This window comes from Leishmania martiniquensis, chromosome 21 (genome assembly GCF_017916325.1).
Source record: "Leishmania martiniquensis isolate LSCM1 chromosome 21, whole genome shotgun sequence".
In the NCBI taxonomy this organism is placed as follows: domain Eukaryota; phylum Euglenozoa; class Kinetoplastea; order Trypanosomatida; family Trypanosomatidae; genus Leishmania; species Leishmania martiniquensis.
Genome location: NC_090156.1, coordinates 221826 through 247729, shown reverse-complemented (window position 1 = coordinate 247729; position 25904 = coordinate 221826). Strand labels below are relative to the sequence as shown.

The window sequence follows — 25904 nt, the reverse complement described above, 5'->3', positions numbered from 1 at the left end:
GGAGGGGGTGGGCTTCGCACATCACAGAAAACAAAATTGAAGTGGCAAAAAGACTCGTGAGTTGCGCGGCGACGAAAAACGTGACGAGCAGAAAGCAAACACAAGAGATCTATAGGAAACGGAGATTTAGAACCGTCTCACGACACCTCCGACGTGGCGATTCCACATGAGCGAACACATGCAGCCACATAGACAGACACACTCACCTAGGCGCAAAGAAAGAGAGAGGCGCATGCGTAGACACACGCATACGCAACGGCACACCATATATGCGCAACAACATGTCCACTTTTCCCTCGTTGTCTCTTTTACGTAAGAGAGTGGGAAGGGAGAAGACACGGGATGAGGGAGGAGAAGAGGCCTCTTATTCGATGGAAATTAGCGGAGCAACGCAAGAGAAGTCGTACACACCTCATGGAAGACAAAAAGAAAGGAAAAGGAGAAAGAGGGGGGCCGTCGAGAAGTAAAAGGTAGAAAAAAGGGCACGCGTAAATCATTCGCACCAACAGAGCAAACGAAACAGGAAAGGGGGGTCGAAGCAAAGGAGCAACAGAAAGCCAAGCAGAGAGGAATAAAGAGGCAGCCGACGTGGGAGTAGCCTGCGCTCCCTCTTCCCACCCATCCCCCTCCTCTCTCCCTCTCGGCGGCACTCTTTGTCAGCCGTGGCCGTACAAGCAGCGGAGTCGCCAGAAAAAGGAGCGTGAGGCAGAAAGAGAGACGGTCTTGAGAAGGTGCGAAAGAGGAAGTAGCGGGCAGGTGGCGAACAAACAAAACAAAAAGGCAGCGCCAGTAAAGACTAGCCGGCCAGGCACGCACAGCATATACTGTGCGGCCGAGAGTTCGGCTACTTCTTGGTTGTTAAAGCGGTTCGCCCGTATATAATGCTGTATCCGCTCGCAGCCAAGGGAGTGTTCGCCCCACTTGTCGCCAGGCTCCCGCCGCCCTCGGCGCGGCTGCTTGCACAGCCGCTTCCACTCACGCCGTCGGAGCGGGTCGCTAGAGCCGTAGGAGATGCGCTCTCCGTGTACTTGGCCTGGGTGTGCTTCCCACCCGAGCCGCTCCTCTCCTGTGCTTTCGGATTCATTGCCGAGCTGTTGGTGCAGCTTGACGTCGCCGTGTCGGAGCTACCTTTAGGCCGTACATCGTACAAGCGAAGGTGGCCGCCAAAGCTGAAGCTGCCTTGCGGCATCTGCGACGGAGACTCTGTGTGAAGGAAGGCTGGTGACTGCCCGGACGGCGGGGTCACGGCGGCGGTGTTGGGCGTGCGCAGCGCACCACGATACTCCGGAAGCGTCGGGAGGGCACCACTGGCGGCGGAGTACGGCATAGGGCCGCCGCCCTCGTTGCTCCCTCCGATGGCCGCGTCGTACGGCGGGATGGCACCTTTGAAGACTGTGGACCCAGGTGCGCTGGCGTTACGGAGGCTGATCCTTTTCGCCTCGGCGATGGCGTTGAAATCATCGTCGCTCACGTCCCCGACCGCCAGCGGGGTGACGGTGTAGCACGTGTCGCCGATGTTCACCGTGCGCGTCGAGGCGGTGACAGAGTTGAGCGAGCTTAGGATGTGCGGTGGCGGCTGCAGGCGAACGTCGAACTCGCGGCAGATATGGATGTTGTTGCAGTCATCCAGGTATCGGCAGCGATGCGCCAAATGCAAACGGCAGATGAATTTGGCCGGTAGCTCTAGAGCATCGCTCTCGCCGGGCGCCGAGCGCTTCTCGCCCGCGTTGCCGGATGCGCCAGCAGACTTCTTGGGGGCGTTGTGCACCAAATAGCGGCGCAGCCCAACTGTGCATGCCACACGGTCCGCAGGAATGAGCTCGTTGCTACCACCGTTGCCAGTGATGAGGACGTGCTTGAAGTGATTTGTCAGCATCGAGATGTCCTGCGGGTCTTGGTGAAAGTGGCAGCACGTGGGTGAGCTCAGCGCCTCGTAGCGCAGCTGCGGAATGGCAGACGGCACGACATGCGCCTGGCGGCACCAGGCATGGCGGCACCGGCCTTCCAAGAATGCTATGCACAGTGACGGCACTGTTCCAGGCGTCGAGGTGGCGTGGGTAGGTACGAGTAAATGCAGGGGCACCCGCAGCTTGCGGGTCATGGGGTCCAGCACCCAGATCCACTTCTCATCCTCCTTTTTGTAATCCGAGCTGGCGCTGGAGCTGTGCTTTTCGTCGCTTACCTCCGCTGTAGGCACCGTACTTCCCTCCTCGGTCGCTGTGTACCCGTTACACGTGTCTCCGCCGAACGTGTGCTGGAAGTCGTCGCCCCTTCCCTTCGGGGCGGAGGAGGGCACCGAAAACGATGCTGGCTCTCGCACCTGGGCCATGAAGCTCATTCGCAGCGCACCTCACCAGGCAAACGAAGATGCGATGCGGTTCAACAAAACAGGGTGAGGCAGCGTTCGTGCGGGTGTGCCTCCGTAACTCTGTGTGACTCTGTAGAGGTGCTTTCTGGTATCACATCAACGGCTGGTTTTCGTCCTTTTTGTCTGCTCACATTGAAAGTAGCGAAACACGAAAAAAAAAGCAGTTGTAATCTGACTGAAGGGGGCTGTCCCTCGGTGTGTGTGTGTGTGTGCCTGCGCTTGCGGGCAACGCAGAATGCCAAAAACGCAACGCTACACTCAAACAACGCAACGACCAAACCAACAAATGAGGGGGGAGGGAGGGAAAGAAGATTTTCCTATTCCGCGTGTCCTTGTGTCTCTTTTTCTTGTGAGACAGGAAAGCGGGGAAGTGGATGAAGGCGTACCCAAGGAGGACACAAAAAAGTCAAGACAAAAAAAAGGAACACCAAAGAGTAGCACCAACTAAACGAAAAAATATATATATACCGGATAGAAGGAGGGGGCAGTAAGAGAGAGAGATGAAACGAAACGAGTGGAAACAAAACGCAGAACGGCCAGGAAGGGGAAAAATAAAAAAGAAAAGGCAAAGGGGGGTAGGTGGCGTCTGAACGAACCAAAAAGACACAGAGTCCAGGCAGGACGCACGCGTAGAAAGCAAGAAAAAAAAACGACAAGAAACCGAACAGCGATGCCCTTTCTATTTCTGTGTCGATCTATAATACCGATGTACAGTTCTATCTTGCTCACGTGCCTTCGATACCTCCCCACACAATACACACAAACACAACCCAATTCCTCCTGTTTCTTCGCCCCTCTTTCCTGGGTGGTATTCTTTGTCAGTTTCTCCTTTGCGCCACTTTCATATACTTCGCCTGTGGTAGTCCTTTTTGTTTTTCGCCTCTATTGAGGGCTGTTTCTTCTTGCCTACAGCACTGCCTCCTTCGTTGTCTGCTTACTTAATTATCGTCTTCAAAAACAAAACGAAGAGAGAGAGAGGATGGAAGCTCAGCAAGGACGCCTGCAACTTTGAGAGTCTCCTCGAAGGGAATCTTGGAAAGCGAGAGAAGTGTGAAGCCAGAGGGGTATTCTTGGACGACAATGAATCTGGTGACTGGATAGGCAGGCACGGCAGGAAGAAGGAAGGCAGAAATGTGGCAGAGGGAGAGCTTCTGTGAGTCGGCGAGCAAGAAAGAAAAAAAATATGCCGTTGCAGAGCCCTGATCTGCTTCGCTCGCAAGCCGTTCCTGCCTTCGAATCTTTCCTCCGTTGTACGAGAGTTCCTCGCCTGTTTTTAAGTTCTGATGATTCTGTCGTTGCCGCCGTCCTTTGCGTGAGAATGCCTCTTTTCCTGTAGTAAACGGAATAGGAGAGAGAGGAACAGTGCCACGCACGCAACTCTGCGGTGATGTTGTGAAGTGCCACTGGATGCGTCTATCGCGCAGCAATGTCAACCACTGCGAGAGAGAAGGCGGGAGGGAATGCCAGAAGGGAGAGGAGGAGACAACAGCGGGAAAAAAAAAGAGTGTTCCTCAGTTCAAGTGCACTGCAGATGTGACGGAATGTCAGGATTAACTCGAAGAAACACAAAGAGAAGCAAAGAAGCCGGGAGGTAATGCTGCACGTACAGAGGCAAAGGTCATGTGGGGGGAGATAAGCAGTGCAGGTGGTCACCGTTTCACACGCAGAAATTATGCGCGTGTGTTGTGTGTGTGTGCGTCGGATCGTGTATCATGTGCCGCAAAGAAAGCGAAGAGTGTGTCGGACCAGCCAACAGAGCGAGGATTAGAAAATGCTGGGAAAGATAAGAGGCGCAATACTGCGTGCAGACCTCCGATCACATTTCATTTCATGTGGGACTAACGTCTTCCTTTCTCCTCAAGAGAAGGCAAGTGCCCCCCTTCCCACACACACACAGACACACTCATCCACTTTTGTGCCACGTCCTCGCTGGCCTTCATGAACCGCAAGTGTAGAGTGCCGTCACTGCCCGCAAAGGAAGGCAGCGACGGCGCACACTGCTCGCCGATGGAAAGCACGTCAGGTCCCTAGGATAGTGCTGGCACTGCACCGTAATCTCCACACAGTCCGCAGGCCTTCGATAGTGAATGCCGTGCGTGAAAAAGCAGTGCCATTTTTTATTTGTCACCCCTGGTCCTTCCACACCACAGATGTAGCCAGCCCAGTCACGGGCCCAATATCTCAGAGCTCAGACAAACGCATACATACACACACGCATGGCGACCACGCAGAAGATGCGCTGAGCGCTCTGTGGAACATCTGGCAGGGACTTCGGCTGCAGAGAGAAAAAAGAGAGAGAGAGGCGGAGTCAGCAACACATCGTGCTCTCTCACTTGCCAAAGGAAGCCGCGCCTCGCTCGTCGGAGAAGAGAAATACAATAGAAGCCCACTACTCACGTGAGGGAGGAAAGCACGAAAGTCGGAAAGCGCGAAAGTCGGCTGCACCGATTCCATCCACGGTGAAGGCGGCAGGAGCCCCCGACTGTGCACCACAGAGCAGAGAGGAGTCGTGGGCGCACGTGATCACGACGACGCGAATGCACACAAGCATGCCCCACCGCCGCCGCCGCCCCCCTACTATCCCACTTCTCTAGCGAACCTTCTGCGACGCAAGGTTGTGCAACATTCGCTCCTTTGTGATGAGGTGTGATGCCTTGTCGAGCAATGCCACACTGCGCTCGACCGAGTCGTTCCACGACGCGACGACCTCCGTGGTGTTCTTCCGCGCCTCAAAGACCACCAGCCCATCGACACGGTCCATCTTCGCGTACAAGGTCTTGTTCGTGACCATGGTCATGAGGAACATCTCCGTGTGCTCTGGCGACAGATGCACCAGCTCCGCAAGACGCTTGAGTGGGATTCGGGTGTAGAAGCGGGAAATTACCATGATGTCGTGCTCGCTGCAGCGGTTGCTAAGCAGCTCCTGACGCGCCGGGAACGAAGCCAGCTCCGGGTGGGTCTGGCACAGTACCTCCACCTCTGAGGAGACCCTCTCCTGGATCAGCTCAATGCTGTTGAAGCGCTGCAGAAGCGCATTCAGCTGCGGGATGTCCTCCAGGTCACTCTTCAGCTTCTCGCTAATGGTTGACAGAGCCGAGACACGGTCGTGCAGATTTGTGGCCGGCGCAAACGCTGTGCATTCCGCCAAATCTTCAATTTCCTTCGCGGTGGCGTTCTCGGCGATGAGGTAGTGCACCACCATGTTGCTCAAAGCGGCAAGCTTATCATCAGTGCCCTTCACAGTGTTATAAGTCTCGTACCAGCACCGCCCAACGTTGAAGAAGGACTCTTTGTGCGCGTAGTAGGAGCGCATGAGCTCAAAATACTTGAGCTTCTGCTGCTGCGCCTCGTCGCGGGCGAGACCTCGATGGCTAATCTTTCTTGACACAAGAGGAATGTGTTCGTAGTCATCCAGCTCTAGGCAGAGTCGTATCTGCTGATTCAGCGCCTCCAGCTTCTCTAAGCGCGGCATATTTGTAATTGTTTCAATGTGCAGTGTGCGCAACATATCACAGGCTGAGCGCTTGCGGCCTGACGCCTCGTGAAGCGTCGAGAGTTCGATTGTGAAACGTGCATGTTCCAACTCGACGTGAATCTTGTTCTCCGTTACATACGCCAAGCGCTCGAGAATCTCCTCCTGCTTCTCCTTTGCTAAGGAGCCGTCACTGAGGACAATCGCACACTCCGCGATCATGGCGCTCTGAGCCTGCTTTGTCTGACCGCGTTTTTTCATCAACATGTCCAGCGTTTCCAGCATTAGATCGAGTTCCTTCTGCGTGCGGTAGATGCGCAGCACCTCCACCGCAAGCAGCTTCGTAGAGGCACCATCGCCGCCGAGACGAGACACCTTTTCCAGCGCAAGCAGCTCAGCAACGATATCGCTCAGCTTCGCGTTACTGCTGCGAAGAAGAACGGGAATCGTCGTGGCGTTCACCCGCTCCAACAGCTTCGCTGTCTCCGCAGAATGGTCCTCATCCTGCTTGAAGCTGGCGCCCCTCCATTCGTTGTCCGCCATGAGTCGCCCTGGCTTGTGTACGTTTCACGGAGCTCAGTGGTAACTTCCCCGACGCAAAGCCAAAGGGATGAGAGATGAAGGTCTAAGGCAGATGAATGCGAGCTTCTGAAAATTCAGACCGAAGACTGATTGAGAAGCGGAAGTAAGAGGCTCGCGAGCCGCTCAGGTGTAGATATACGAAAGAAAAAAGAGGGGGAAGGTTAGTGGCGATGATGTGGCGTAGAGAGGTGTATTAAAGCCTACTTGGGGACAAGCGAGGAGGCAGACGAGTCAAGTGCCAAGAGATGAAAAAAAACGCAGATACAGCTCGAGGCAGCGTCTTCGTTGCTTCTCAGGGGCTGTACAGGGGAAAAGGGCGAAGAAGGGGGTGCGTCTCAGGCTTTAGATGACCAGATAGAACGTGAGGAAAAGACTAATGACAACAATGCGGAAAGTCGAAACGGCTCTGTATGTCTGTGTGGCGTATGCCTTCTTGCTCAGTTTTGTTTACCGTTGTGTATACGCGTGCTTCTATTATTATTATTGTTATGTTGTGCACGAAAGCGTCGAAATATACCGATAAAGCGGAATGAAGCGGCGAGGCGAAAAAAAAAAGAGTGGGAGAGGAAGACCGTATTGAATGGCAGAAGATTCCCAGCAGCGGTCATACTGAGGTGGCTGCGATTGCAAGCATGGGTGCGGAGAGCAACAACGGTAGAGGTACGATGCGAGGAAAGGACAAGGCATCGCAAACGCACACTCCTGTCCATTCGTCTCGCACGAATAGCCCAGTGCTTGCGTGCTACAAGGAAGTGCAGCCGGGCAGGTGACACCCGAAAGCCACAGCAGATCTCTATGAAAAGGAGGAGTTGATGGTTCGCAATCGAACCTCATGGTGGGCCCTTTCTTCAGATTTGGTTGCTCAGCTGTTCCTTTACGCGAAACAAGACGCGCTTCTCAATGTGCGCGCGTGGATTACAAGTTTACCTTCACCGTGATTTCCCTCTGTGCCGCATTTTGCGCGCGGCACGGCGGCGGCACTCAAGACTATGAGAGCAGCCTGAGCACACCTCACCGATGCTGCAAGGCGGGGGCCTTCATTTCCTCAGCCTCAGCGGCGAACATCATCCCGCAGGGTTGCTACCACGATTCTCTGAAGCGGTTACAGGAGTGACTGTTCAAGTTGGTTCAACAGTGGGTCTTGATTCGGTGTGGAGCCGATCTGCCGCCAGTCGCTAAGAACACGTTCCAAACTTTCCTCGCTCTTATTATGCGCTTCTGCAAGGAGCCGCAACGCACTTTTGGCTTCCGCCTTGTACTGCGCTTTGCACTTGCTCAGGTGCTGCGCCCAGGCGTTTGGCGTGTAGCGTGTGCTTTGCATCCGATCAACCTGGAGCTCGGCCGCAATGCCGTAAAAGTTTCCCTCCAGCGAGTGCAACGCCTCATCATCCTCGTTGTGTGACGAAGCACGGCGCTCCAAGACGCGATTCATGATCATCTGCTGCAAATGGCTTTCCATCACCAGCTCCATGCGACTGGCGTAGCGCAGTAGTTCATGACTGCTCTCCCGGGCCGCACGCAGAATGGTTGCGACTATCTTCACGTCCTCCGGCTTCAATGTGACACCCATCTGCCGAGCCAGTGTGATCAGGTGCAGTGCAATGTCGACAGTGGTCGTGGTGGCATCAGGATACAAAACAGGGGAAGCTACACGCTCGCTGGCTGCTATCGTCGTCGAGACGCGATGGAGAAGTAAGGAGAGCTCGTCCGCACTGAAGAGGCGCAAAGCACGGCGAACGTGTCGCGGATTCCACGGAAGCGCGAGCGTGCCTGACGGTCCTTTAGAAGCCGCTCCCAGGATCATCTTAAGCCCAGTGGTGGCGTTGTGCCACTGCTTGATGAGTCGCGTGTGCAAAAACGGTGCCGTCTCGACGGCAAACACAGCAACCTGCGCCGCGGGTGAGGATGTCCGAAGAGTGGCCAACGCGTAGCACAGCGTCACAGGGGTCCAGCGACCGGCAGACCAAGTACCAGCACCTTGTAGCACCTGCAAGTCCTCCTCTTCGTCAGCGCCGCTTTCTTCATCTGTATTGCGGCGAGTTCGCGGGCCATAGTGACGAAAGGGGTTTGAGACAAGCCCCCACGCAGCCTTGTCCACTGAAGCTTGTGAAAAAGGGCCAGCCGAAAACGTCAGCGTCGCCTTTATCAGTGACGCGACCTTCTGCTCGCTTGTCAGAGCGGCGAAGGCTTCGACCCCCTGAGACGAAGAGATCACGACGAACTCCTCCGTTGCCTCGCTGTAGAACGTGGCTATGGGCGCGTGTGGAAGTGTGAGAGGGTCGAAGACCATCGTTTCCAGTGCCTTGGCGCCAGGAATGAGGCCGACAAACTGCATGTTTGCCTTCGTGCGTGAGCAGCTCACAGCAAGGTGGAATGGCCCTGCAAAGCGTAAGTCGTCTATAGGGATTTGCGTGGCCACCTTCAGCACGGTCACCGTCTCCTCACCAGAGCGACAGGGTGCTGCCACGGTAGTCTGACGAAAGCTCACAAGCTCCATTGCTTTCTCAGAAGCTGAGTATACAGCCGCATGAGCGTGCTCCTTCTCGTCGTTGTAGACCACAACGCGAGACCGAATGCTTGCTAGTGTTAGCTTGCACTGCACCCGCTGTACGCTGTACAGAGCCCCTGCTGAAGTCGTCTGTGCCCTCAGTCCCCGCACATCCAGACGCACCAGCGCTAGGGAACCTTTCTCTGTGAGAACAAGAAGGGTGTTCTTGTCGAAGGCACTAATGGAGGCGATTCCCTCCTCCTCCAGCCCCGTTTCAATAGAGCTCGGTGCAGTCAAGAACTGCCTCCACTCCTTGTTTTCCTTTCGGCCTAATCTGGGGACAGCAAACCGTGAGGCAAAGAAAAGGCGCTGTACTTGAGATGACGGGTCCGCACTACTAAACGTCGTCGCCACACCACACACTGTATTTGCGCACAAAGCCACCAGCTTTGTTACGGTAGCATCAGTGAGGCACTGGGTCCTTTCAATCGCCCACTGCACAGCCCACGTGTCGCAGCGCACAACAGCCACAGCAAGAAACAAGTTGGGGTCATTGAAGCCGAGGGCTACATGGCCTCCTGCCCTGTGACCAGTCCTGGCGCCGAGTTGTGCTGAGCGCGTCACGTCAAAGGAAGAAAATGCCACACAAGTGGCTTCCACCCTGTCCTCATCGCTGGCTTCCCTCAGAAGCTTAATGGTTCCTGGTACGTGATCCCCGTGGCAGCGCGCGAAGCAAGACCCCCAAGCTAGCTTGCCGTCATTGGAAACTGTGACAAGTTGCATCCTCATACACTATGTCCGATCTATTAGTGGCAGCATGAATAGAAGGGAGAGAAGGGGGAGAGAGATGAAAAGAGCGTAGTTGTTCTTGGGCAGGCAAGCATGTTCCTCTCCTTCGCAGTCCTATCCCTCTGTGCCCTATTTTTCTAGAAAGGCAAAAAGAGCGATTGTATGAGAGGCGCAAAGATGACAAGAGCACAGTGACCTTTCAACATCTATGCATACTGTAGACAGGCCAACGCCGTACCGCATCACTGGAGGTACTCTGCAGCCTCTATCGAGCCGCTCACTACCCGCCAGAACTGATATGTGCCATTTTTTTTTACAAAATGAAATAGCGTCATTAACTACTTCCAGAGGAATATTGGCATCCACTCTTTAGTCCCCTGCCTTCGCTGTTGTTGTTTTCCCGTCCACTAAGTAGAGCTACATATCAATTCATTTGACCGTGAGAAAGGGGCATTACGTGACAAGACACCAAACGAAAAAGTCCTAAATTTTTCGCACACACGAGACGATAGTAGAATCCGTCGGAACGCTTTGCAGGCACTCTAAGAGAAGAGCATGAGAAAAGCGAGCATCAGCGCGAATAGGCCAATGGCCTCCGTCAGGGCGAAGCCGAGAATGGCGTAGTTGAATAGCATCTTGGTCAGGTTAGGCTGGCGAGCGCAGGAGATGAGCAGGCAGCCGAAGATGGTCCCAATACCCAAGCCAACGCCAGCGAGGGCGATGGCGGCGAGACCGGTGCCGACGTAGTGCAGGCCCTGGACAGAGATCGCCACTGTAGAAGCCTTGCGAGGGGCAATCACGAGCGCGCTGGAGGCAGCAGCCGCGCGGCGGGAGATGGGCTGGGCAATGGCACGGCGCATCATTTTCGCTGAAGTGGAAAGGCTGATTAGGGGAGAGAATAAGAATGTGAAGAGTACCTGGCTCTGTAGTGGAGCGATATGATGAAGACATTGAAAAAGAGGGTAGCAAAGAGTCATAAGCAGGACATGAGTGAGCAGAAAGAACAGCGGATAGCAGACCGCACCCACAGGGTATGCAAGACCTCTTTAGTAGACTATGGACGAAGTTTGTGTGTAGTGAAGAGACAGTTCAGATAGTCGAGAGGTGAGATGCTGCATTCGGTCTTGTTTTTTTTTTACTGAATTCTACGGAAAGCTTGTTGCAATGGGGAAAAGGAGAAAAGGTGTTTGCAGAAAGAGAGAACTCACGTGCTACTCTTCGGTGGTGCTACTTGTGCAGACCAGACTGTTTCAGCAGCGATATCATGGCCTAAAACGTACTTAGTATCGACATATGACTTGCCGATACCACAACCCGTGCCAAACGCGGTGACGGCTGCGCGAGACGCAACCGAGCGAAATACAATCATGGAAACGGCGCCGCCGCACAGAAATCCAAAGCTCATCATTTTCAATGTGTTGTCCGTGATATATGACCATTTCTGTGATTCAGTGAGTGCATCACGGTCGATTATGGGGCTTTCTCCCATCTTTTTATCAAGCCTCTTGAGTTGGCGAGTGGGCAAAGGGTAGGCTGGCTTTGTACGACGCAGATACGTATGACAGTGGTTTGCGAAAGGATAGAGACAGGAAGGGTGAATTATAGAGGATAGAATATTAGCCACTGGCATCATCACGAAATTGATGGCGACAATCTACGAGAACTACGCGGAGATGGCAAAGGTACTCATATCACCTGTTTGCGATCGCACAGCTTTTCAAGCCTTTTTTCCCTACTGCTTTCTGTTTCTTTGATGATTCTTTGCAAAAGTAGAAAGAAGTGATGACAGCTTCTGAGCACCTTAATGGTGCTTCTTGGTCGCGTGGCGGAGCGCCTCCTCCATCTTTGCGCGCTTCTTCTTGGCTGCAGTAAAATCGCCAAGACGCTTCTTGCAGTACTTCAAGGCGCGCTTCTCCTTGCCAACACGCAGAAACTCCTGCACGCGCTTCTCCAGTGGGGAAAAGCCTACTAAATCAGCTATGATAGCTTTCACAGCGCGCAGGCGCTTGTGAGGCACGGCAAAGCGGTCGTTGGGGGACGGCTGGCGTGGGCGGCGGGTCGTCACATGGCCTTTGTTAAAGCCGGCAATGATGCCGGTGCGAGGAGTAGGTGCAGACATGATTGTCACCTGAATCGTGCAAAGATGTGATCACAACGCAAAGGAATGTTCGCATTTGGCAGCGTGAAAAAAATACCAGAAAGGTAGAAAAAATTGAAGAAGCGGAATAAGAAGAGATGGTGAAACATAAAGCGAAAAGACTGACGCGAAAAGATTTTCGCAAAGAATTCATCGAAATTGCATTCCATTGAGGCGCACGTCAGCCCCTCCTAAGCAGAAGCATTGGACATAGAATAAAGACAGCGGTAGCTACAGTCTTCATTATTTCTGAGTGCTCTTTTTTCTCTGTTGCCTCATGGAGGAGCTATATGCGGCGCACCTAGCTAGTATGAAACCACCCTATCTTTTGCCAGATCGTTGAAAGACAAGCAACCGACCACGTCTCGAGATCAGCTAGTCATTTTTCTCTCCTTTTTTCGCTGGATAGCTGCCTCTTTCCTTAGCTGCTTCTTGCGCTGCGACTTGCTATTCGGATCGGCCGCAGCGGTCGGTACATCGGTTTTCAAAAAGTCACTCACTGGTTGGCCCTTCTCCAAGTTCTGCAAAAAGTTCAAAATTTGCTCGCTGGGCTTCAAGTGGCGCACTGCAACTATATTTTGCCATTTTCTTCGAGGCAGCAAAATGCACTGCAGAGTTCGCTTGTAGTCCATCATCATTCCCAAATCCCACAAGCGGCATCCGGCAGACTTCATGCAAACTCCAGTTACACTCAATTGCAGAGCCCCACCGCCGCTAATACAGTATGCGCCGGTTGCGGAAGTGTAAATGTCCCCTACTAGATACCCGACTTCACATGCAACAAGCTCCCCCTCTTGAATAGCAGGTGAGTTCTCCGAGATAGGGGTTCCGCTGTACTTGCGGCGCCGAATAGCTGTGACGATAACTTTAGTCGCATACTTGGTTGAGTTGAAAAACATATAAAGCAGACACCTTCGTAGCGGCGCACACAGCCAATTCTCACCATGCTGTCTCCTTATTAGCGTGAGAACGTCGACCAGGTCTTCACGCCGATTGACGAAAATGTCGAAGGAGGGCGTATGGGTGCTTTCGTTTGGAGTTTTCGTGAGCTTACGAGACACACCAAGGCAATCCTTGTCGAAAATTCCATCGTTGCCTTGACAGAAGGGAAATCCACTGATGGTGTTCCGCTGTGCTGCACCATCAGCAAGCGCGCAAACCGCCCTCTCCTTGTGCAGCTTTGGAGCAAAAAGGAAAATACCTTCGCCAATCGCAATAGCCAAGGGGAAAATGCCTCGCTGGCAGCATGCGTCAATCAAAGAGGGGTCGAACAAAGGTGAGAAGCCAAGCTCCTCGTTCCCTTTCAACCTGTCAGGCAGGGCTTCCAGATCACCTTCATTTTTTACCGGTGGCAAAAACCTTGAAAAGTGCTGAATGCAGGCTTTTGTCAATGGTACGAGATGGCGCACATCCGTGGCCTGACTTGCCTGACTAACCTCCTCCACAATATCGAATTTTTCTCCTTTCTCCTCGCAAAAGTGCCGAGTCACCCTTCGCAAGTAGGTGGCATGCATGAAAGCAAATTGGGTACTATGCAATGACTAATAATTACTTGTTATAGAATAAAATTCATGAATAGGGAGTACAAGGGGCATATAGTCAACGCATAGATTAGATAAGGTCCCTTTAACCACACCTGTAGTTGTACACATTGGCGGACCAACGCTGCCTGCCAACTCGGCTTTGGTGCTGCAAATGTTTCATTGGCGCTGCAAGCAGGCAACGGCGCATGAGTTCGATGTGTGCACATCTGCCCATGGCTTCGTTTTCGATATAGTCATGCAACTGTCAAAATACCAGCCGTGATAATCAGAGGGAGAGTAAGCATCTCAGGATTGAGCGGTCACACAGAGTCCCGCAAGCTGTGAAGAGCGGCTAGCAAGAACCCTTCTTTACCCTCCTGCACGTAGATCAAGCATGTCACACCAAAGAAACATGAAGGTCGAAAACAAGAATGAGCCCGGGGAATACGACACATGCGCTGCGGTGCCGGCGCGCTCGGCCATTGCACAGCTCAAAAACTCGAAGCAAACCTCTTCATGTACCAAAGTCTCGCATCTACCGCGCGCCGACCCAGTTTCCACTGTAACCTTCGCGCCCCGTACCACCGCATTTACAGAACAGCATTTGCGCCATTGGCACAGCTTTCGACCATTACTTTGGCCCAAGGATCAACCGAAGGTGCTGGCGATCACCTGCGTGAAAAGGGTGGGCGGCAAGAGGAACACCCCCCCCCAACAGACACACACACCAACACCCTTTCCAGCAAGAGATCCTTTTGCGACCTTCTGCCAAGCAGGAAAGCGGTGGGGCGCCCCCCCCCACCTTTCGCCCCGCCAAGGGCGTCGCCTTTAATCACAAGGGGCCCCCACCCCACCCGAGAGAAAACCCCTACAAGCGAAATAGCCGAAACAGCGAATCCACAAAATACGTTGCAGGCCAGCAACGCCCACTACGAGGGAGCCTTCTAAGCACTTCAAAAACAATTCCCACGAGCACCAAAGAGCCAAACAAACGCGGCCGGCGCCAAAGCGGAAGGCCTTTCTTACTTCATCACAAAGAAGGGCCCCATACACACAAGAAAGAATCACCTTTGGAAAAACCAGCACTAGAGCCCAGCTTTCCCTTGATGCGTTGCCCTTTCAGAGTCTGCGACCCCAACCCGCCTTGCTGCGAAACAGAAACCTTTCGGGGCCGGCCCCTCCACCCGCCAACCTTTCCCGGAAGCCCCACGCCATGCCGCCAAATACAACCCGGCACAAGCACCTTTACCCGACAGGAAAATGGGGTTTGCACGTCAGCCATGCCGCAACTTCTTGCAGCAAACTCCCCCCGCATCAATCTGATGCGTTTATAGGTTTCTTCTTCCCAGAACGCTTTCGCAATGGGGACGCAAAAAAAAAAGCTTGGGTGGCCTCGAAGGGGCATTTCTTATCCGCAGACATCCCTTTGACCCCCCAGAAAAGCCGCACCACGACCCTGCCCCGCCACAGACGCGCCACTTTACGAAAACAGCCCGCCCCCAGGGACTTCTAAAAACCCTTAGAAAGGCAAGGCCCACGCCCGCCGCCCAAAAGCCGTGCCATTTCACACTAGCCTTCACATGTGGTATGCTTTTTCGCGCTGGCGACGGCCCCCACCCCCTTTTTCACCGGCGCCAGCCCCCGTAAAAGCATACCCACTTTCACAAACCCCACCCGCTTTACGGATTGCCGACCCCATTTCACATCCACGGAATGCTGCAGAACAGCCCCCCTCGACCCGCCCGTTAGCGAAAAACGTTGCCGGTCGCCCGCATTTCCCCACACCTTAATCACCAAAGCCCCTCTCCTCGAAATAAGCCGGGGGGCGGGAAGACGGCAATTGTGCCCCTGCGGCAAAGGAAAACAAGAGCTGGCGCTTGCCCGCGGCTCCGCCATTTCTCTCATTGACTACAAAAGCAAGCAAACAAAAAGCGCCTTTTTAGTTGGGTTTGGCGGCGGCGCCCCAAAGCGGGCGTGCCAGGCGAGAAGGCTTAAACCAGGCGCGGCCCAGAGGGCCGCCAAGCGGCAAACGCCCCAGCCTGCACTTGCGCCAAGCTACGCATAGCGCTTTTTTTTGTACAAATTGGCAGAAGTTTTACCCGAGGCACTGGTTGCAGGAAAAACCTTTGCCCAGAAGGCCAAGCTAACATCCAACAAACCTGGCTTTACGCGCCTCGCGCCTAGCGGGGCGCGCCTTGAGGAGGCCGCCTGCGAACACCCACGCCGCCAGCCACGGAAGAGGACCATTCAGCGCGCGGCCTGGCCATTTTAAGCGCGTAACGGAATTTCAAAAACATTTACACGCTCTTTTGTGGGTGCCTCCAGGGTAAAAAAAATGCCTGCCCGCAAATGCGCTTGGCGGGTCCTCCGTTCTTTTCGTTAAAACGCCGGGCCTGGCATCCTTGTGATTTTTATGCTTGGGGCGGGGGCGTTGTAGGGCTAGCCGCCCCATCCATTTCCCAAACCGGAAAAGCCTATCCAGACACATGCGGGCGTGATGGTTCCAACCAAAAGCCAAAGTGGGCATGGCGCGTGTTTTTTTAAGTGCAGAAAAAAATTTTTACTTAAATTTGTTGAGGAAAAACGACTTGCGGGCGTTGGGCTGCGGGGCCCTCGGCGTAGTGCTTTTCTCTTGATGGCCGCCCTACTTTTCCGCTTTTTAATTGAAGCGGGGAGCAAGCCCCCCGGCAGCCCCCCTAAAAAAAAAATAACGAGGCGCGCGACGGCTTTTGTTCCCGAGGGGTGCGCGCTAAAGGGCCGAGGCCATGGCTAGGGCCAGGGTTCTTCGGGACGCCCATTTCCCTACTAAGCAAAAGCTGCTCAAAAAAAACCTTCTTCGGACCCCCATTTTGGAACAGCGCTGCCCGGCCGCCTGCGTTTGTGGACGATCCAAGGGCACACAGTTGCTAAAATCTCGCGCGCATTATCGAAACAGCCAGTTCTGAAAGCTGGAAAAGGCTTTTGGGTTTTTTCATTTGTTCCTGGAGAAAGAAAACGGGGTTTGGCTTTAGGCTCTTGCAAAAGTGTGGGCATGCTTTCTTATAATTAATTCTGGGCTTTGTAAAACAACGGAGACTAAACGCGTCGCCCTGCGGCTTTATATGTGGATGAAAAAAGATTCAAGAAAAGTGGCTAAAGCAAAACCATGGGCGGTGCGAAGTGAAATTTCAGGGGGGCGGGGCGTCTGGTGCACTGCTGGCGTGGGGCGGTTGGTTGGCGCGTTTTTTTCTGCGCCCCGCAAGGTTTTTTATGCCCCGCACAAAGCCAGGGGAAAACGGACGGGGCGGGCGCGGCGTTTGGGGGCGGCTTTTTGCGTGCATGTGTGCTGGGGGGTGGCTGGCGGCCGGCAAGCCTTACCACTTCTCTAAAGCTGTGGAAAAGCTGGATTTTTTCTGTGCCTAAAGGCACTGCGCATAGTCCGTGGAAGGGCTGCCAGGGAAACGGGGCTGGTAGGGCCCTGGCGCCTTGCTTGCGAAATGCGCCTTTCTAAGAAAAGGGAAGGGGGTGCTTGGGGGAGGGCCAAAAGCGTGGGGGCGCGCTCTGCCAACTCCCACCCGGCGCGCGCGCAAGCGCTAGCGAGGGCTCCAAAAGCCCAGCGCAACCCGAGGAGGCCGCCATCGCGCAAGGCATTTCTTAGCGGAGCTGCGCTGGGGGTGCTGTTTTTTACGTGCCAAATATGTGCGGCGGGTGCTCTTGCTTCCCGGGGCGCGTTTCGGCAGCGCCTTCAGCTGTTCCCCGAAGGTGTCTCTTGGCTGTACTTTTGTATTGGCCAGTGCTCGCTTTTTGTCGCGGGGCGCAGTGGTTGGGGGCCAACCTTAGCAAAACGAAAGCCGGCGGCAAACCAACAGACAGGGGGGAAGCGGCCCACGCCGCGCGGCCCTGGGCGGCCTTTTTTTGCCACAGAGGAGGGGGCCAGTATAGCGACTTAGGGGGTCTTACTAAGAAAGGTCTTTGCCGTGATCTGGCTCAGAGAAAAGACCCAGGGACTCCTTTTTGACTTTTGCCCAACCAGAAGTGAGGCGTTTTTTGTGGTAAGCCGCCGCGCGGCCCCTTTCCTTCTGGATCCGCATGTGTCTTTGTGCCCTTTGCCAGAGCGCTGCTTGTGGGGGCGCGCGCGGTCGCCTATAGCTTCTGTTGGGGCCGGGCGTTTTTTAGCCTTCTGTGTGTGGGGGGCCTTTTTGTTGTGGGGGCCTCGTGGCGTTTTTCTCCTTTTTTAAGAAATACCAGCCGGTTCTCGCTTAGGGGCTGGCCGCGCCCCCGGGGGCTACTTAAAGGGTGTGTGGGGGTTCCCGCTTTCGGGGGCGTTCCGGGGGAGCGGCTGTAGCCCCTTATTCTTGGTGCTCTCGGGGCTAGAAATGGCTATGCTGTAAGGGGGTGGGGGCGTTGCGGCGTGGGTGTCGTTGCGGGATCTTCTGGTGCTGGTAATAAGTTAATGGAAAACGCATCCAGCACCCCACTTTTCTATCCACACCAATGCCGCTCGTTAAGGCGCGCCTTTCGCACAAGCACACCTAAGTGACATAGTCCTCTTCAACACTTATCGGAAGTCATCTTTGGGCCTCCTCTCAAGTCAGAACGTGCGATGGCACTCTTGTACTCTCACGGACTTCTCCGCAGCATTTGGGGAGGGCTGAAACTTAACCGCGGTGGGTCGCGGGTGCTCTCGTGTGTGCCTGTGCGGGGGGGGGTTAAATGCACAACTTCAACCGATCCGGCAAATCGTACTACTTCCCCCCCCCGAATGCTGTTGTTTTGTAGTCTTTAGGCTCTCTTTGTTTTGCGCTGCTGCACGGTGCTTGGGAAGTTCCTCTGCGCGCTTCTTTTCCAAGCCGCGCCTTTAACCTGCCTACGCTGCCCGGGTGAATTCCTACGCCTCGCCAGCGGATTTCGAACGCCTTTATGATTTTGCGTCGGCCGAAAAGAAAAGGTTAGGATGCAACTTTTGACTAAGCTTCCCAACCTAAAGGAAAAAAGCCCCCGGGCGCGGTACCCCAGGGGTCCGGTGCCCCACTCCCCCCGAGGAGACGCCAGGTGCTCCCCTATCCCCTGCCAGTGCCGGGGAGCTAAGGGTGGATGATTGGGTCAGCTGCCGACGGCGTAGGGAGGCCAGAGCGATGCATGGCTACTGGTGCCGGCCGTCAGATGCTAGATGGCGTTGTTCCACCGCGGCCCGCGACAGGGGGCAGGCTTGCGCCACCCATACGATGGGCGAGGCGCCTGTGTTGCTTGGACGTGTCCCTCCCGCCCGTCAGACCCGCCTACTGGTCTGGGGAGCGTGCGCCGCCCCTCAGGGAGTCGCGCCGCGTGGTGGCCGGCGTGCAGGGGGGCGGCATACGTGGATTCCGTGTGGGTAGCCTGCGCGGCGGGGGTCGTGCTCCGGTGGGGTGCGCTGGCGCATGGCTGCGGCACGCGTGTGCACGGCTGCTTCGCCCCGCGGAACGATGGTCCGTGTGTGGCAGGGGTGGGGCTACATTGCAGTGGTGCTTGTGTTCCGCAGAGAAAGCGACACGTGGAGTAAGAGCAGAGGTCAGATAGTTTGAATAGGTGTGAAGGTACGTGAACAACGAAGGTGAACGGAGTTTTTACGTATGGGAAGGTGCTCAAAGGGAGGGCGGATGGGGGTGGATTAGAGGTCGGGGAGGGCTTGGGAGCCTGGTTGCGTTGTTTTCGCGTTGAAACGAAAGAGAGCGTAGCGGGCGCGCACTCGATTTTAGCGGACTCTGTTCCTTCTGGCAGGCGGGGAAAGATCTGCATGAAGTGTGTCTATACCACAAAAAGGAGGGGAGAACGCGCTGTTTTAGTTTGCTTGCAACCGTAGGAATCAGTGCGAGGCACTTCAGTACTCTTAGAGATGGCCAGTCGTGGATGTGTCAGACGAGCAGGTGCTGGCAGTGGGGGTGGGGTTGCTTTCTGAGCACTAATGGCTCAGAGACTTCTGCAAGGGTTCCGACCGGTCTTCACTTAATTGTAGCATCATGTGCTGAAGTTCTCGAATGGTGACTTCTTCATCTGATAGCGCTGGTACCCACTACCTCGATCATGGAAGGCTTCCAGGCCTTGCTTCAAGGACGTTGTTTTGGCGGTTTCTCTGAATGGCTGCTTGGGCGCTGGCTTGGACTCGAGACGCTCCGAGGTTTTCAAAGTTGCGATGGTGCAGAGATGGTCTTGCATTGCACTCTCAGGAGTTGCGAGGCGGTCTTCTATAGTGAAGCGCAATGTTGTGAGTGGTTGCTTTTTTTTTTTCACTTTAGTAGTTGCGAATGAATTGTGGCTTGCAAAATAAGTGAAGTTTAGCAGTCTGAAGTCAAAGCGTAGCTCCTGCTGCTTGCAGGTCAGATGTAATGTGATCGGGGAGATGAATGAGACAGCGATGGAAAGTAAAGTTTCAGAGAGCAAGAATAGCATCTCATTTGGTCGGCTGGGAGAGCAAAAAGCGGTGCAGTGCTGAGACCTGGCTCGCAAAGATTGCCTGCAGCCTGTCTCAGGCTCTTGCATGAAGCACAGAGGGACATGGTAACGGGATTCATGATACCCGCGGAGGGCTGAAGAATATCTGCACTCTCGAGTAGCTGCCACAGGATCCACCCTTTTTTCACTAAATTTACTAACGTTTCACTATTTCATACTATGGTTTTTATGTTGACGCTTTTACTGTACCCTGTAGCAAACCCTAGTCTGGGGGAATAGCTCGGGATGGACTTTCAATTCATAAGTGACGCGGATCTGCTATTTCCGATCGCCAGTCTGGTGGTAGCCTCAATGGCTGCATTGTTCATTGGAAGGCGTATTCCACTCAAAGGAGCCGTAAGCAACAGCAGCCCTGAGGGTGGGGACGCAAAAGATATGATAGCACAGCGGAAAAGCTCTTCGCCATACAGCCATTCAAACTAGCAAAAGTAGCCGAGGACCTCCTAACAAGCTCAAAAGGGCACGCCAAGATGAAACACACGCTCAACGCGAAAGGAATGCAAGGAAGTGATGAGACTCTAGTTACATGGCTCCGCTGACTGCAACGCAGTCCATTTATCACGAACCGTAGAATCATCCGATTCAATACATGACATTATTCTTTGGGCTGCTCACTTTCACTTTTCTTCCTCCTCGACTTTCCGGTTTCCGGCAACAAAGGATGACGAGTGATTTGCGTCGCACTCAAAGTTACCATGCTCCGACTCAGCGTGCACCGCATATCACTACCCTTTCGGGTGAAAGGCTGCTTGATGTCTTCCACTGCAATCCTGCGTCTCGAGCACAGTGCGGAGGAGCGTGCTAGGGAGGAGGAGCTGCGCCGAAAGGTCCTGCAGAAGTTTCGCGGAATGCAGATCCCTGAAACCATCAATCATGAATATGGGCACTTCTCGACAATGGGCATAAATGCGAGTGCCGCTCAGCAAGCTGCGAGGAACGCTGAAACACAGGGGCATTCAGGCTTTGGTGGCGCCCCTTTGCAGAATCGGCGAGGTGTAGACTGGCTCATGCTGCTGACAGGCTGTATGCTTGTGTACTTCTCCGGCAAGATTCTCTTCCGCCAGTTAGCGCGCGGAGTGAATGACCTCGAGATGCCTCTGTGGACGGCTAGCGTGGAGCTGCAGGCGAAGCACTTCCTGTTTGCTGTCCAGTTCCAGCAAAGCGAGCAGGGCCAGTTGAAGAGGGAGTTTGAGGCAGTTCGACAGACGAACCCTTTCGTGGACTTCTTCGAGTGGGTGCGCTCTCGCAGGCCCGAGTTCTGCTCTGGACGAAAGTACAGAGCCGATTACGTGATGCATACGCTTGTGTCTTATTTGCGTAGCAGCGACGGCACACAACTGGTCACTGTAGCTCGTACACTGCAGCAGTCAATGACCCGGAAAAGTGGAGACTCCCTTCAGCGAGTGGACGACTTTTTAGAACAACTACAGAGTGCTGGGCTTCTTTTCCAGGGTCTTCGTGGCGTCAGCTCGTCTAGCGTGTACACCCCTGACTGCCCACCTCGACCAATGTATGCCTCGGCTAGTGAGGCTGGGCAGGCTGTAGCGCAAGAGTCCGACCTCACTAGCGCCTTGGACGTGAAGAGCGGCGAAGCACACGGCTCTATACCTTTCAGCGAGGAAAAGTAAGGAATGTATCAGTCAGGCGCGATCTTTCTCTTAGCCTAGTGCCTTTTCTATTGGTTTGTATTCTACTCGAGGCGAGATGGAAGGTAGCTGTATATTGAAGCTGCGTGACCTGAGCTGTAGGTCGTGCAGCAGCGTGTTCGTGCGACTCTCTGCCGCGCGTACAGGAAAGTATCTTATCTTCAGCTGCGATGCAACGCATATCAGGCAGGGGACCCGAATCAGGCCCTCTGTGCTCAACGCCCACCCGAAGCTTTTCGAAGGCCTTTTCTTCTCTCTCGTTCTCTATGTTATTCTTTCCTCTCGCAGCCAGTGCGCCACCGGAGTCATGGGCGACAAAAACACAAACAAATCTTCCAGGGGCATGGGTACGGTTATGCCTCGTATAACGCACGACAAAGTTGCGGAGCTCAAAGAGGCATTCTTCATTTTGGATTCGAGTGGGAGTGCCACTGTCAGTGGGTCTGATATTAAAGCGCTGTTTTCCTCATGTATATCTGGACCACTGGAGAAGGTCTTCAGCGACGCTTTGAAGGAGTGCAACGTAGATGGAGAGGGGCCTCTTACATTCGCGCAGTTCTACTTGATGTTGACAAAGCTGTCCAGCACGTCTGCTCTCACTAGAGATGAGGCAGAGGACAACCTTCGTGTGGCAGATCTGTGTGCTGCGTTCGCTCCCTTTGATCCCGATGATACCGGCATGGTGGACTCTAAGATCTTCTTCCTTCTTTTGGGGGAGAAGGGGAACAAGCTGTCACCGCAGGAGCAGGAGAGTCTGCGACTGAGGTTAGAGCGGACAGGTCACATGACAAATGGTTGGGTCCACTATAAGGCATTTATCGGCAACTTAGTCGCCACGAACATCAACACGCCATACTTTTAGTGTGTATTTTTTCCAGCAAAGTGTTCCGCAACGACCTACACACACTCAAAAGAATATCACGCCATCAGAGCTTGGTACAACAAGAACGACACCTCCTGTTTTAACGGAGCGGAGGCGTGAGTTCACTATCTCCGTGCCGAGGTCACGCCATTTTGTGCCAATAAAAAGGCGCTCTATTCTGACCCAAGCTGATTTTCAACACGTGATGACGTGAGGGGACACGAATGCGTGACATCTCAGAGGGTCCAGTGCCCCACTCCCCCCGAGGAGACGCCAGGTGCTCCCCTATCCCCTGCCAGTGCCGGGGAGCTAAGGGTGGACGATTGGGTCAGCTGCCGACGGCGTAGGGAGGCCAGAGCGATGCATGGCTACTGGTGCCGGCCGTCAGATGCTAGATGGCGTTGTTCCACCGCGGCCCGCGACAGGGGGCAGGCTTGCGCCACCCATACGATGGGCGAGGCGCCTGTGTTGCTTGGACGTGTCCCTCCCGCCCGTCAGACCCGCCTACTGGTCTGGGGAGCGTGCGCCGCCCCTCAGGGAGTCGCGCCGCGTGGTGGCCGGCGTGCAGGGGGGCGGCATACGTGGATTCCGTGTGGGTAGCCTGCGCGGCGGGGGTCGTGCTCCGGTGGGGTGCGCTGGCGCATGGCTGCGGCACGCGTGTGCACGGCTGCTTCGCCCCGCGGAACGATGGTCCGTGTGTGGCAGGGGTGGGGCTACATTGCAGTGAAGCTGATGTTTTATTTCCCAACAAGAAGGCGGAACAGGGAGAAGGGAGCCTCTTCTCGCCTACGATGATGTACCCTGCTGGCTGTGGGTATGTGCATAGCGGCTTATCGTAGGGCCCAGGAATAGCGCTCAATCGAATGTGACTAGAAACTATTTTTGTGAATCTCAAGTATCTTGGTGTAGGCTACTGGAAGAAGCAAATCAGTTCTCTCGCTCACCTGATGTGACGTCTCACCAGGTCAGCCGTTACTTTACGAGACATTGGCTGTCACTGTAGCGTTCCTTAGCATTCTGTAAGTTGCTTGTGCATCCCTCGGGCCGCTTTCAGCTGATCTTCTAGCTGCGGTAAGCGTGTTCGCATGCATAACGCTCAAACATGCCCTCTCCCCTCTCCGTCCTTACTTCTCTTCTCGGCCAAATCAGAAGGAAAAAAGAAACGCGTGCAGTCTATTGCGATGCCACCAAAGAAGCAGACTGAGGAGCAATCGCGGCTCACTCGAATAGCGGTGGTGAATGCGGACCGCTGCAAGCCACGGAAGTGCAACCTCGAATGCCATAAGTGCTGCCCTGTTGTGCTGCAGGGTAAGCTGTGTATCGAGGTGAGCCACCAAAGCACCATCTCCAAAATTTCCGAGGAACTTTGCATCGGTTGCGCACTGTGTGTGAAGAAGTGTCCCTACGATGCGATTCGTATTATTAACCTCCCCTCTAACCTCGAAAAGGATACCGTGCACCGCTACGGCCCTAACAGCTTCAAGCTGCATCGGCTTCCACTGCCTCGCCCTGGACAGGTGCTTGGCCTTGTTGGCGCGAACGGTACGGGCAAATCGACTGCTCTCTCCGTCCTGAAGGGCCGCATCAAGCCGAACCTCGGGCGGTACATGAATGAGCCCGGGTGGGATGAAATCCTCAAGTATTTCCGCGGCTCTGAGCACCAGGCGTACTTCCAGCGCCTGCTAGACGACAAGATGCGTGCTCTTCTGAAGCCTCAGTACGTGGACAAGGTGCCAAAGACCAACAATGGCGTGGTAGAGGTTCTTCTGACCAAGGCAGACGAGCGTGGCATGAAAGATCACTTCATGGACATCCTTGATCTCAAGAACGTGGCGGATCGTACCTTGGACAAGCTGTCCGGGGGTGAGCTGCAGCGTTTTACGATCGCCGCGCTTTGTGTGCAGAACGCCGAGGTGTACATGTTTGATGAGCCCTCGAGCTACCTCGATGTGCGTCAGCGTCTCACTGCCGCCCAGGTCATCCGTTCCATGCTGACTGAGACCAACTATGTTATCGTCGTAGAGCACGACTTGTCGGTGGTAGACTATATGTCTGATTTCGTCTGCGTGCTGTACGGTGTTCCTGGCATCTACGGTGTGGTGACAATGCCCTACGGTGTGCGCGAGGGCATCAACATCTTCCTTGACGGCTTCGTCCCTACGGAGAACCTACGGTTCCGTGACGAGAGCCTCGCCTTCCACATCGCAGACGACATCGAGGAGGACATCAGGAAACGCTGCGCTATGAATGCGTATCCAGTCATGACCAAGAGCCTAGGCTCTTTCAGCCTCTCCGTAGAGGCCGGCACCTTCTCCGACTCCGAGATTGTCGTGCTTCTGGGCGAGAACGGTTGCGGGAAGACCACTTTTATTCGCATGCTAGCCGGTCACGTGAAGCCGGACAACGACACCGAGGTGCCGAAGCTGTCTATCAGCTACAAGCCTCAGAAGATTGCGCCGAAGTTCCAGGGCACGGTGCGAGACCTTCTCCAGACGAAGATCTACGACATGTTCTGTCATCCACAGTTCCAGGCAGATGTTCTGAATCCGCTCACGATTGAGGAGCTTCTGGACCAGGAAGTCCAGAACCTCTCTGGTGGTCAGCTTCAGCGTGTCGGTCTCTGCATTGCACTGGGCACGCCAGCTAACATCTACCTTATCGATGAGCCTAGTGCGTACCTTGACTCCGACCAGCGTATCATCGCCTCCCGCGTGATCAAGCGTTTCATCCTCAACAGCAAGCGCACAGCGTTCATCGTGGAGCACGACTTTATCATGGCCACATACCTGGCCGACAAGGTTATTGTGTACGATGGTACACCCGCTGTGAACTGCACAGCACGGACGCCGTGCGGCCTCCTCGAAGGCATGAACAGGTTCCTCAAAAGCCTCAACATCACCTTCCGCCGAGACCCCACGAACTTCCGGCCTCGCATCAATAAGCTCGATTCCGTCAAGGACCGCGATCAGAAGGCTTTGGGCAACTACTTCTACATGACGGAGGTGGAGGATCCGAAGGCGAAGAGGCCGGTGCTGAAGGATGAAGATGGTTCAGACAACGAAGATGGAGCTGACAAGAAACGGGCGCCAAAGAGGCACCAGAAGCAGGGCCAGGATGATGACAGCAAAGATGGGAAGGGGAGGAAGGCTCACAAGTAGGGAGGCCCTTACTACCGGTTGTGCGTATGTATGATACACGCCTGCCTTGATCAACAAGAGAGGGCGTGCGATGGGCGTGAGAGGACTAGCGCCGTCTTCTCTTTTTTATCCCGTTGTCCTCCTTTTCTGATGCGTTCTTTACGCCGTTACGCCTCTACGTTTCTGCATTCGTTGCACCGCAGTCCGCTCTTTTTGGTTCTCTGCTCCCCCTCGCCGCTTCTCCGTCTTCTCGAACTTCACACGTTTCGCTCTCTCTCTCCCCGTCGTACCGCAGCCTTGTGCTCCCATGCCCGTGTTTTCTTTCTATGGAGTGGCGATCTTGGACGGCATGGCAAACCAGGAGGGGTGGGTTGGGCAGTGCGTGCCATTACAGAGCCTGAAAGGGCGATGCAAAGCAGCCCTGGGGGCGTG

The 25904-nt window shown here is 54.6% G+C and overlaps 11 protein-coding genes across 11 annotated transcripts; 4 read left to right on the top strand and 7 right to left on the bottom strand.

The window, feature by feature from the left end:
* Positions 1 to 844: 844 nt before the first annotated feature.
* Positions 845 to 2338, bottom strand: LSCM1_04665 (uncharacterized protein; the record flags this gene model as incomplete). Its single annotated transcript, XM_067322163.1, has 1 exon — positions 845 to 2338. One exon carries the CDS (start codon positions 2336 to 2338, stop codon positions 845 to 847), a length of 1494 nt encoding a protein of 497 aa, XP_067178960.1.
* Positions 2339 to 4958: 2620 nt separating this feature from the next.
* LSCM1_04664 (uncharacterized protein) lies at positions 4959 to 6383 on the bottom strand (the record flags this gene model as incomplete). The annotated part of the gene is made up of 1 exon (XM_067322162.1): positions 4959 to 6383. One exon carries the CDS (start codon positions 6381 to 6383, stop codon positions 4959 to 4961), a length of 1425 nt encoding a protein of 474 aa, XP_067178959.1.
* A 1141-nt stretch (positions 6384 to 7524) lies between these two features.
* On the bottom strand, positions 7525 to 9693 carry LSCM1_04663 (uncharacterized protein; the record flags this gene model as incomplete). The annotated part of the gene is made up of 1 exon (XM_067322161.1): positions 7525 to 9693. The coding sequence occupies one exon, from the start codon at positions 9691 to 9693 to the stop codon at positions 7525 to 7527; it is 2169 nt and encodes a 722-aa protein (XP_067178958.1).
* Positions 9694 to 10241: 548 nt separating this feature from the next.
* Positions 10242 to 10562, bottom strand: LSCM1_04662 (uncharacterized protein; the record flags this gene model as incomplete). The annotated part of the gene is made up of 1 exon (XM_067322160.1): positions 10242 to 10562. One exon carries the CDS (start codon positions 10560 to 10562, stop codon positions 10242 to 10244), a length of 321 nt encoding a protein of 106 aa, XP_067178957.1.
* Positions 10563 to 10903: 341 nt separating this feature from the next.
* On the bottom strand, positions 10904 to 11329 carry LSCM1_04661 (uncharacterized protein; the record flags this gene model as incomplete). Its single annotated transcript, XM_067322159.1, has 1 exon — positions 10904 to 11329. The coding sequence occupies one exon, from the start codon at positions 11327 to 11329 to the stop codon at positions 10904 to 10906; it is 426 nt and encodes a 141-aa protein (XP_067178956.1).
* A 171-nt stretch (positions 11330 to 11500) lies between these two features.
* LSCM1_04660 (uncharacterized protein) lies at positions 11501 to 11818 on the bottom strand (the record flags this gene model as incomplete). The annotated part of the gene is made up of 1 exon (XM_067322158.1): positions 11501 to 11818. The coding sequence occupies one exon, from the start codon at positions 11816 to 11818 to the stop codon at positions 11501 to 11503; it is 318 nt and encodes a 105-aa protein (XP_067178955.1).
* A 389-nt stretch (positions 11819 to 12207) lies between these two features.
* On the bottom strand, positions 12208 to 13350 carry LSCM1_04659 (uncharacterized protein; the record flags this gene model as incomplete). Its single annotated transcript, XM_067322157.1, has 1 exon — positions 12208 to 13350. One exon carries the CDS (start codon positions 13348 to 13350, stop codon positions 12208 to 12210), a length of 1143 nt encoding a protein of 380 aa, XP_067178954.1.
* A 6702-nt stretch (positions 13351 to 20052) lies between these two features.
* Positions 20053 to 20250, top strand: LSCM1_04658 (uncharacterized protein; the record flags this gene model as incomplete). Its single annotated transcript, XM_067322156.1, has 1 exon — positions 20053 to 20250. The coding sequence occupies one exon, from the start codon at positions 20053 to 20055 to the stop codon at positions 20248 to 20250; it is 198 nt and encodes a 65-aa protein (XP_067178953.1).
* Positions 20251 to 20522: 272 nt separating this feature from the next.
* LSCM1_04657 (uncharacterized protein) lies at positions 20523 to 21455 on the top strand (the record flags this gene model as incomplete). Its single annotated transcript, XM_067322155.1, has 1 exon — positions 20523 to 21455. The coding sequence occupies one exon, from the start codon at positions 20523 to 20525 to the stop codon at positions 21453 to 21455; it is 933 nt and encodes a 310-aa protein (XP_067178952.1).
* Positions 21456 to 21816: 361 nt separating this feature from the next.
* Positions 21817 to 22335, top strand: LSCM1_04656 (uncharacterized protein; the record flags this gene model as incomplete). Its single annotated transcript, XM_067322154.1, has 1 exon — positions 21817 to 22335. The coding sequence occupies one exon, from the start codon at positions 21817 to 21819 to the stop codon at positions 22333 to 22335; it is 519 nt and encodes a 172-aa protein (XP_067178951.1).
* A 1181-nt stretch (positions 22336 to 23516) lies between these two features.
* LSCM1_04655 (uncharacterized protein) lies at positions 23517 to 25493 on the top strand (the record flags this gene model as incomplete). The annotated part of the gene is made up of 1 exon (XM_067322153.1): positions 23517 to 25493. One exon carries the CDS (start codon positions 23517 to 23519, stop codon positions 25491 to 25493), a length of 1977 nt encoding a protein of 658 aa, XP_067178950.1.
* Between the last annotated feature and the right edge of the window lie 411 nt (positions 25494 to 25904).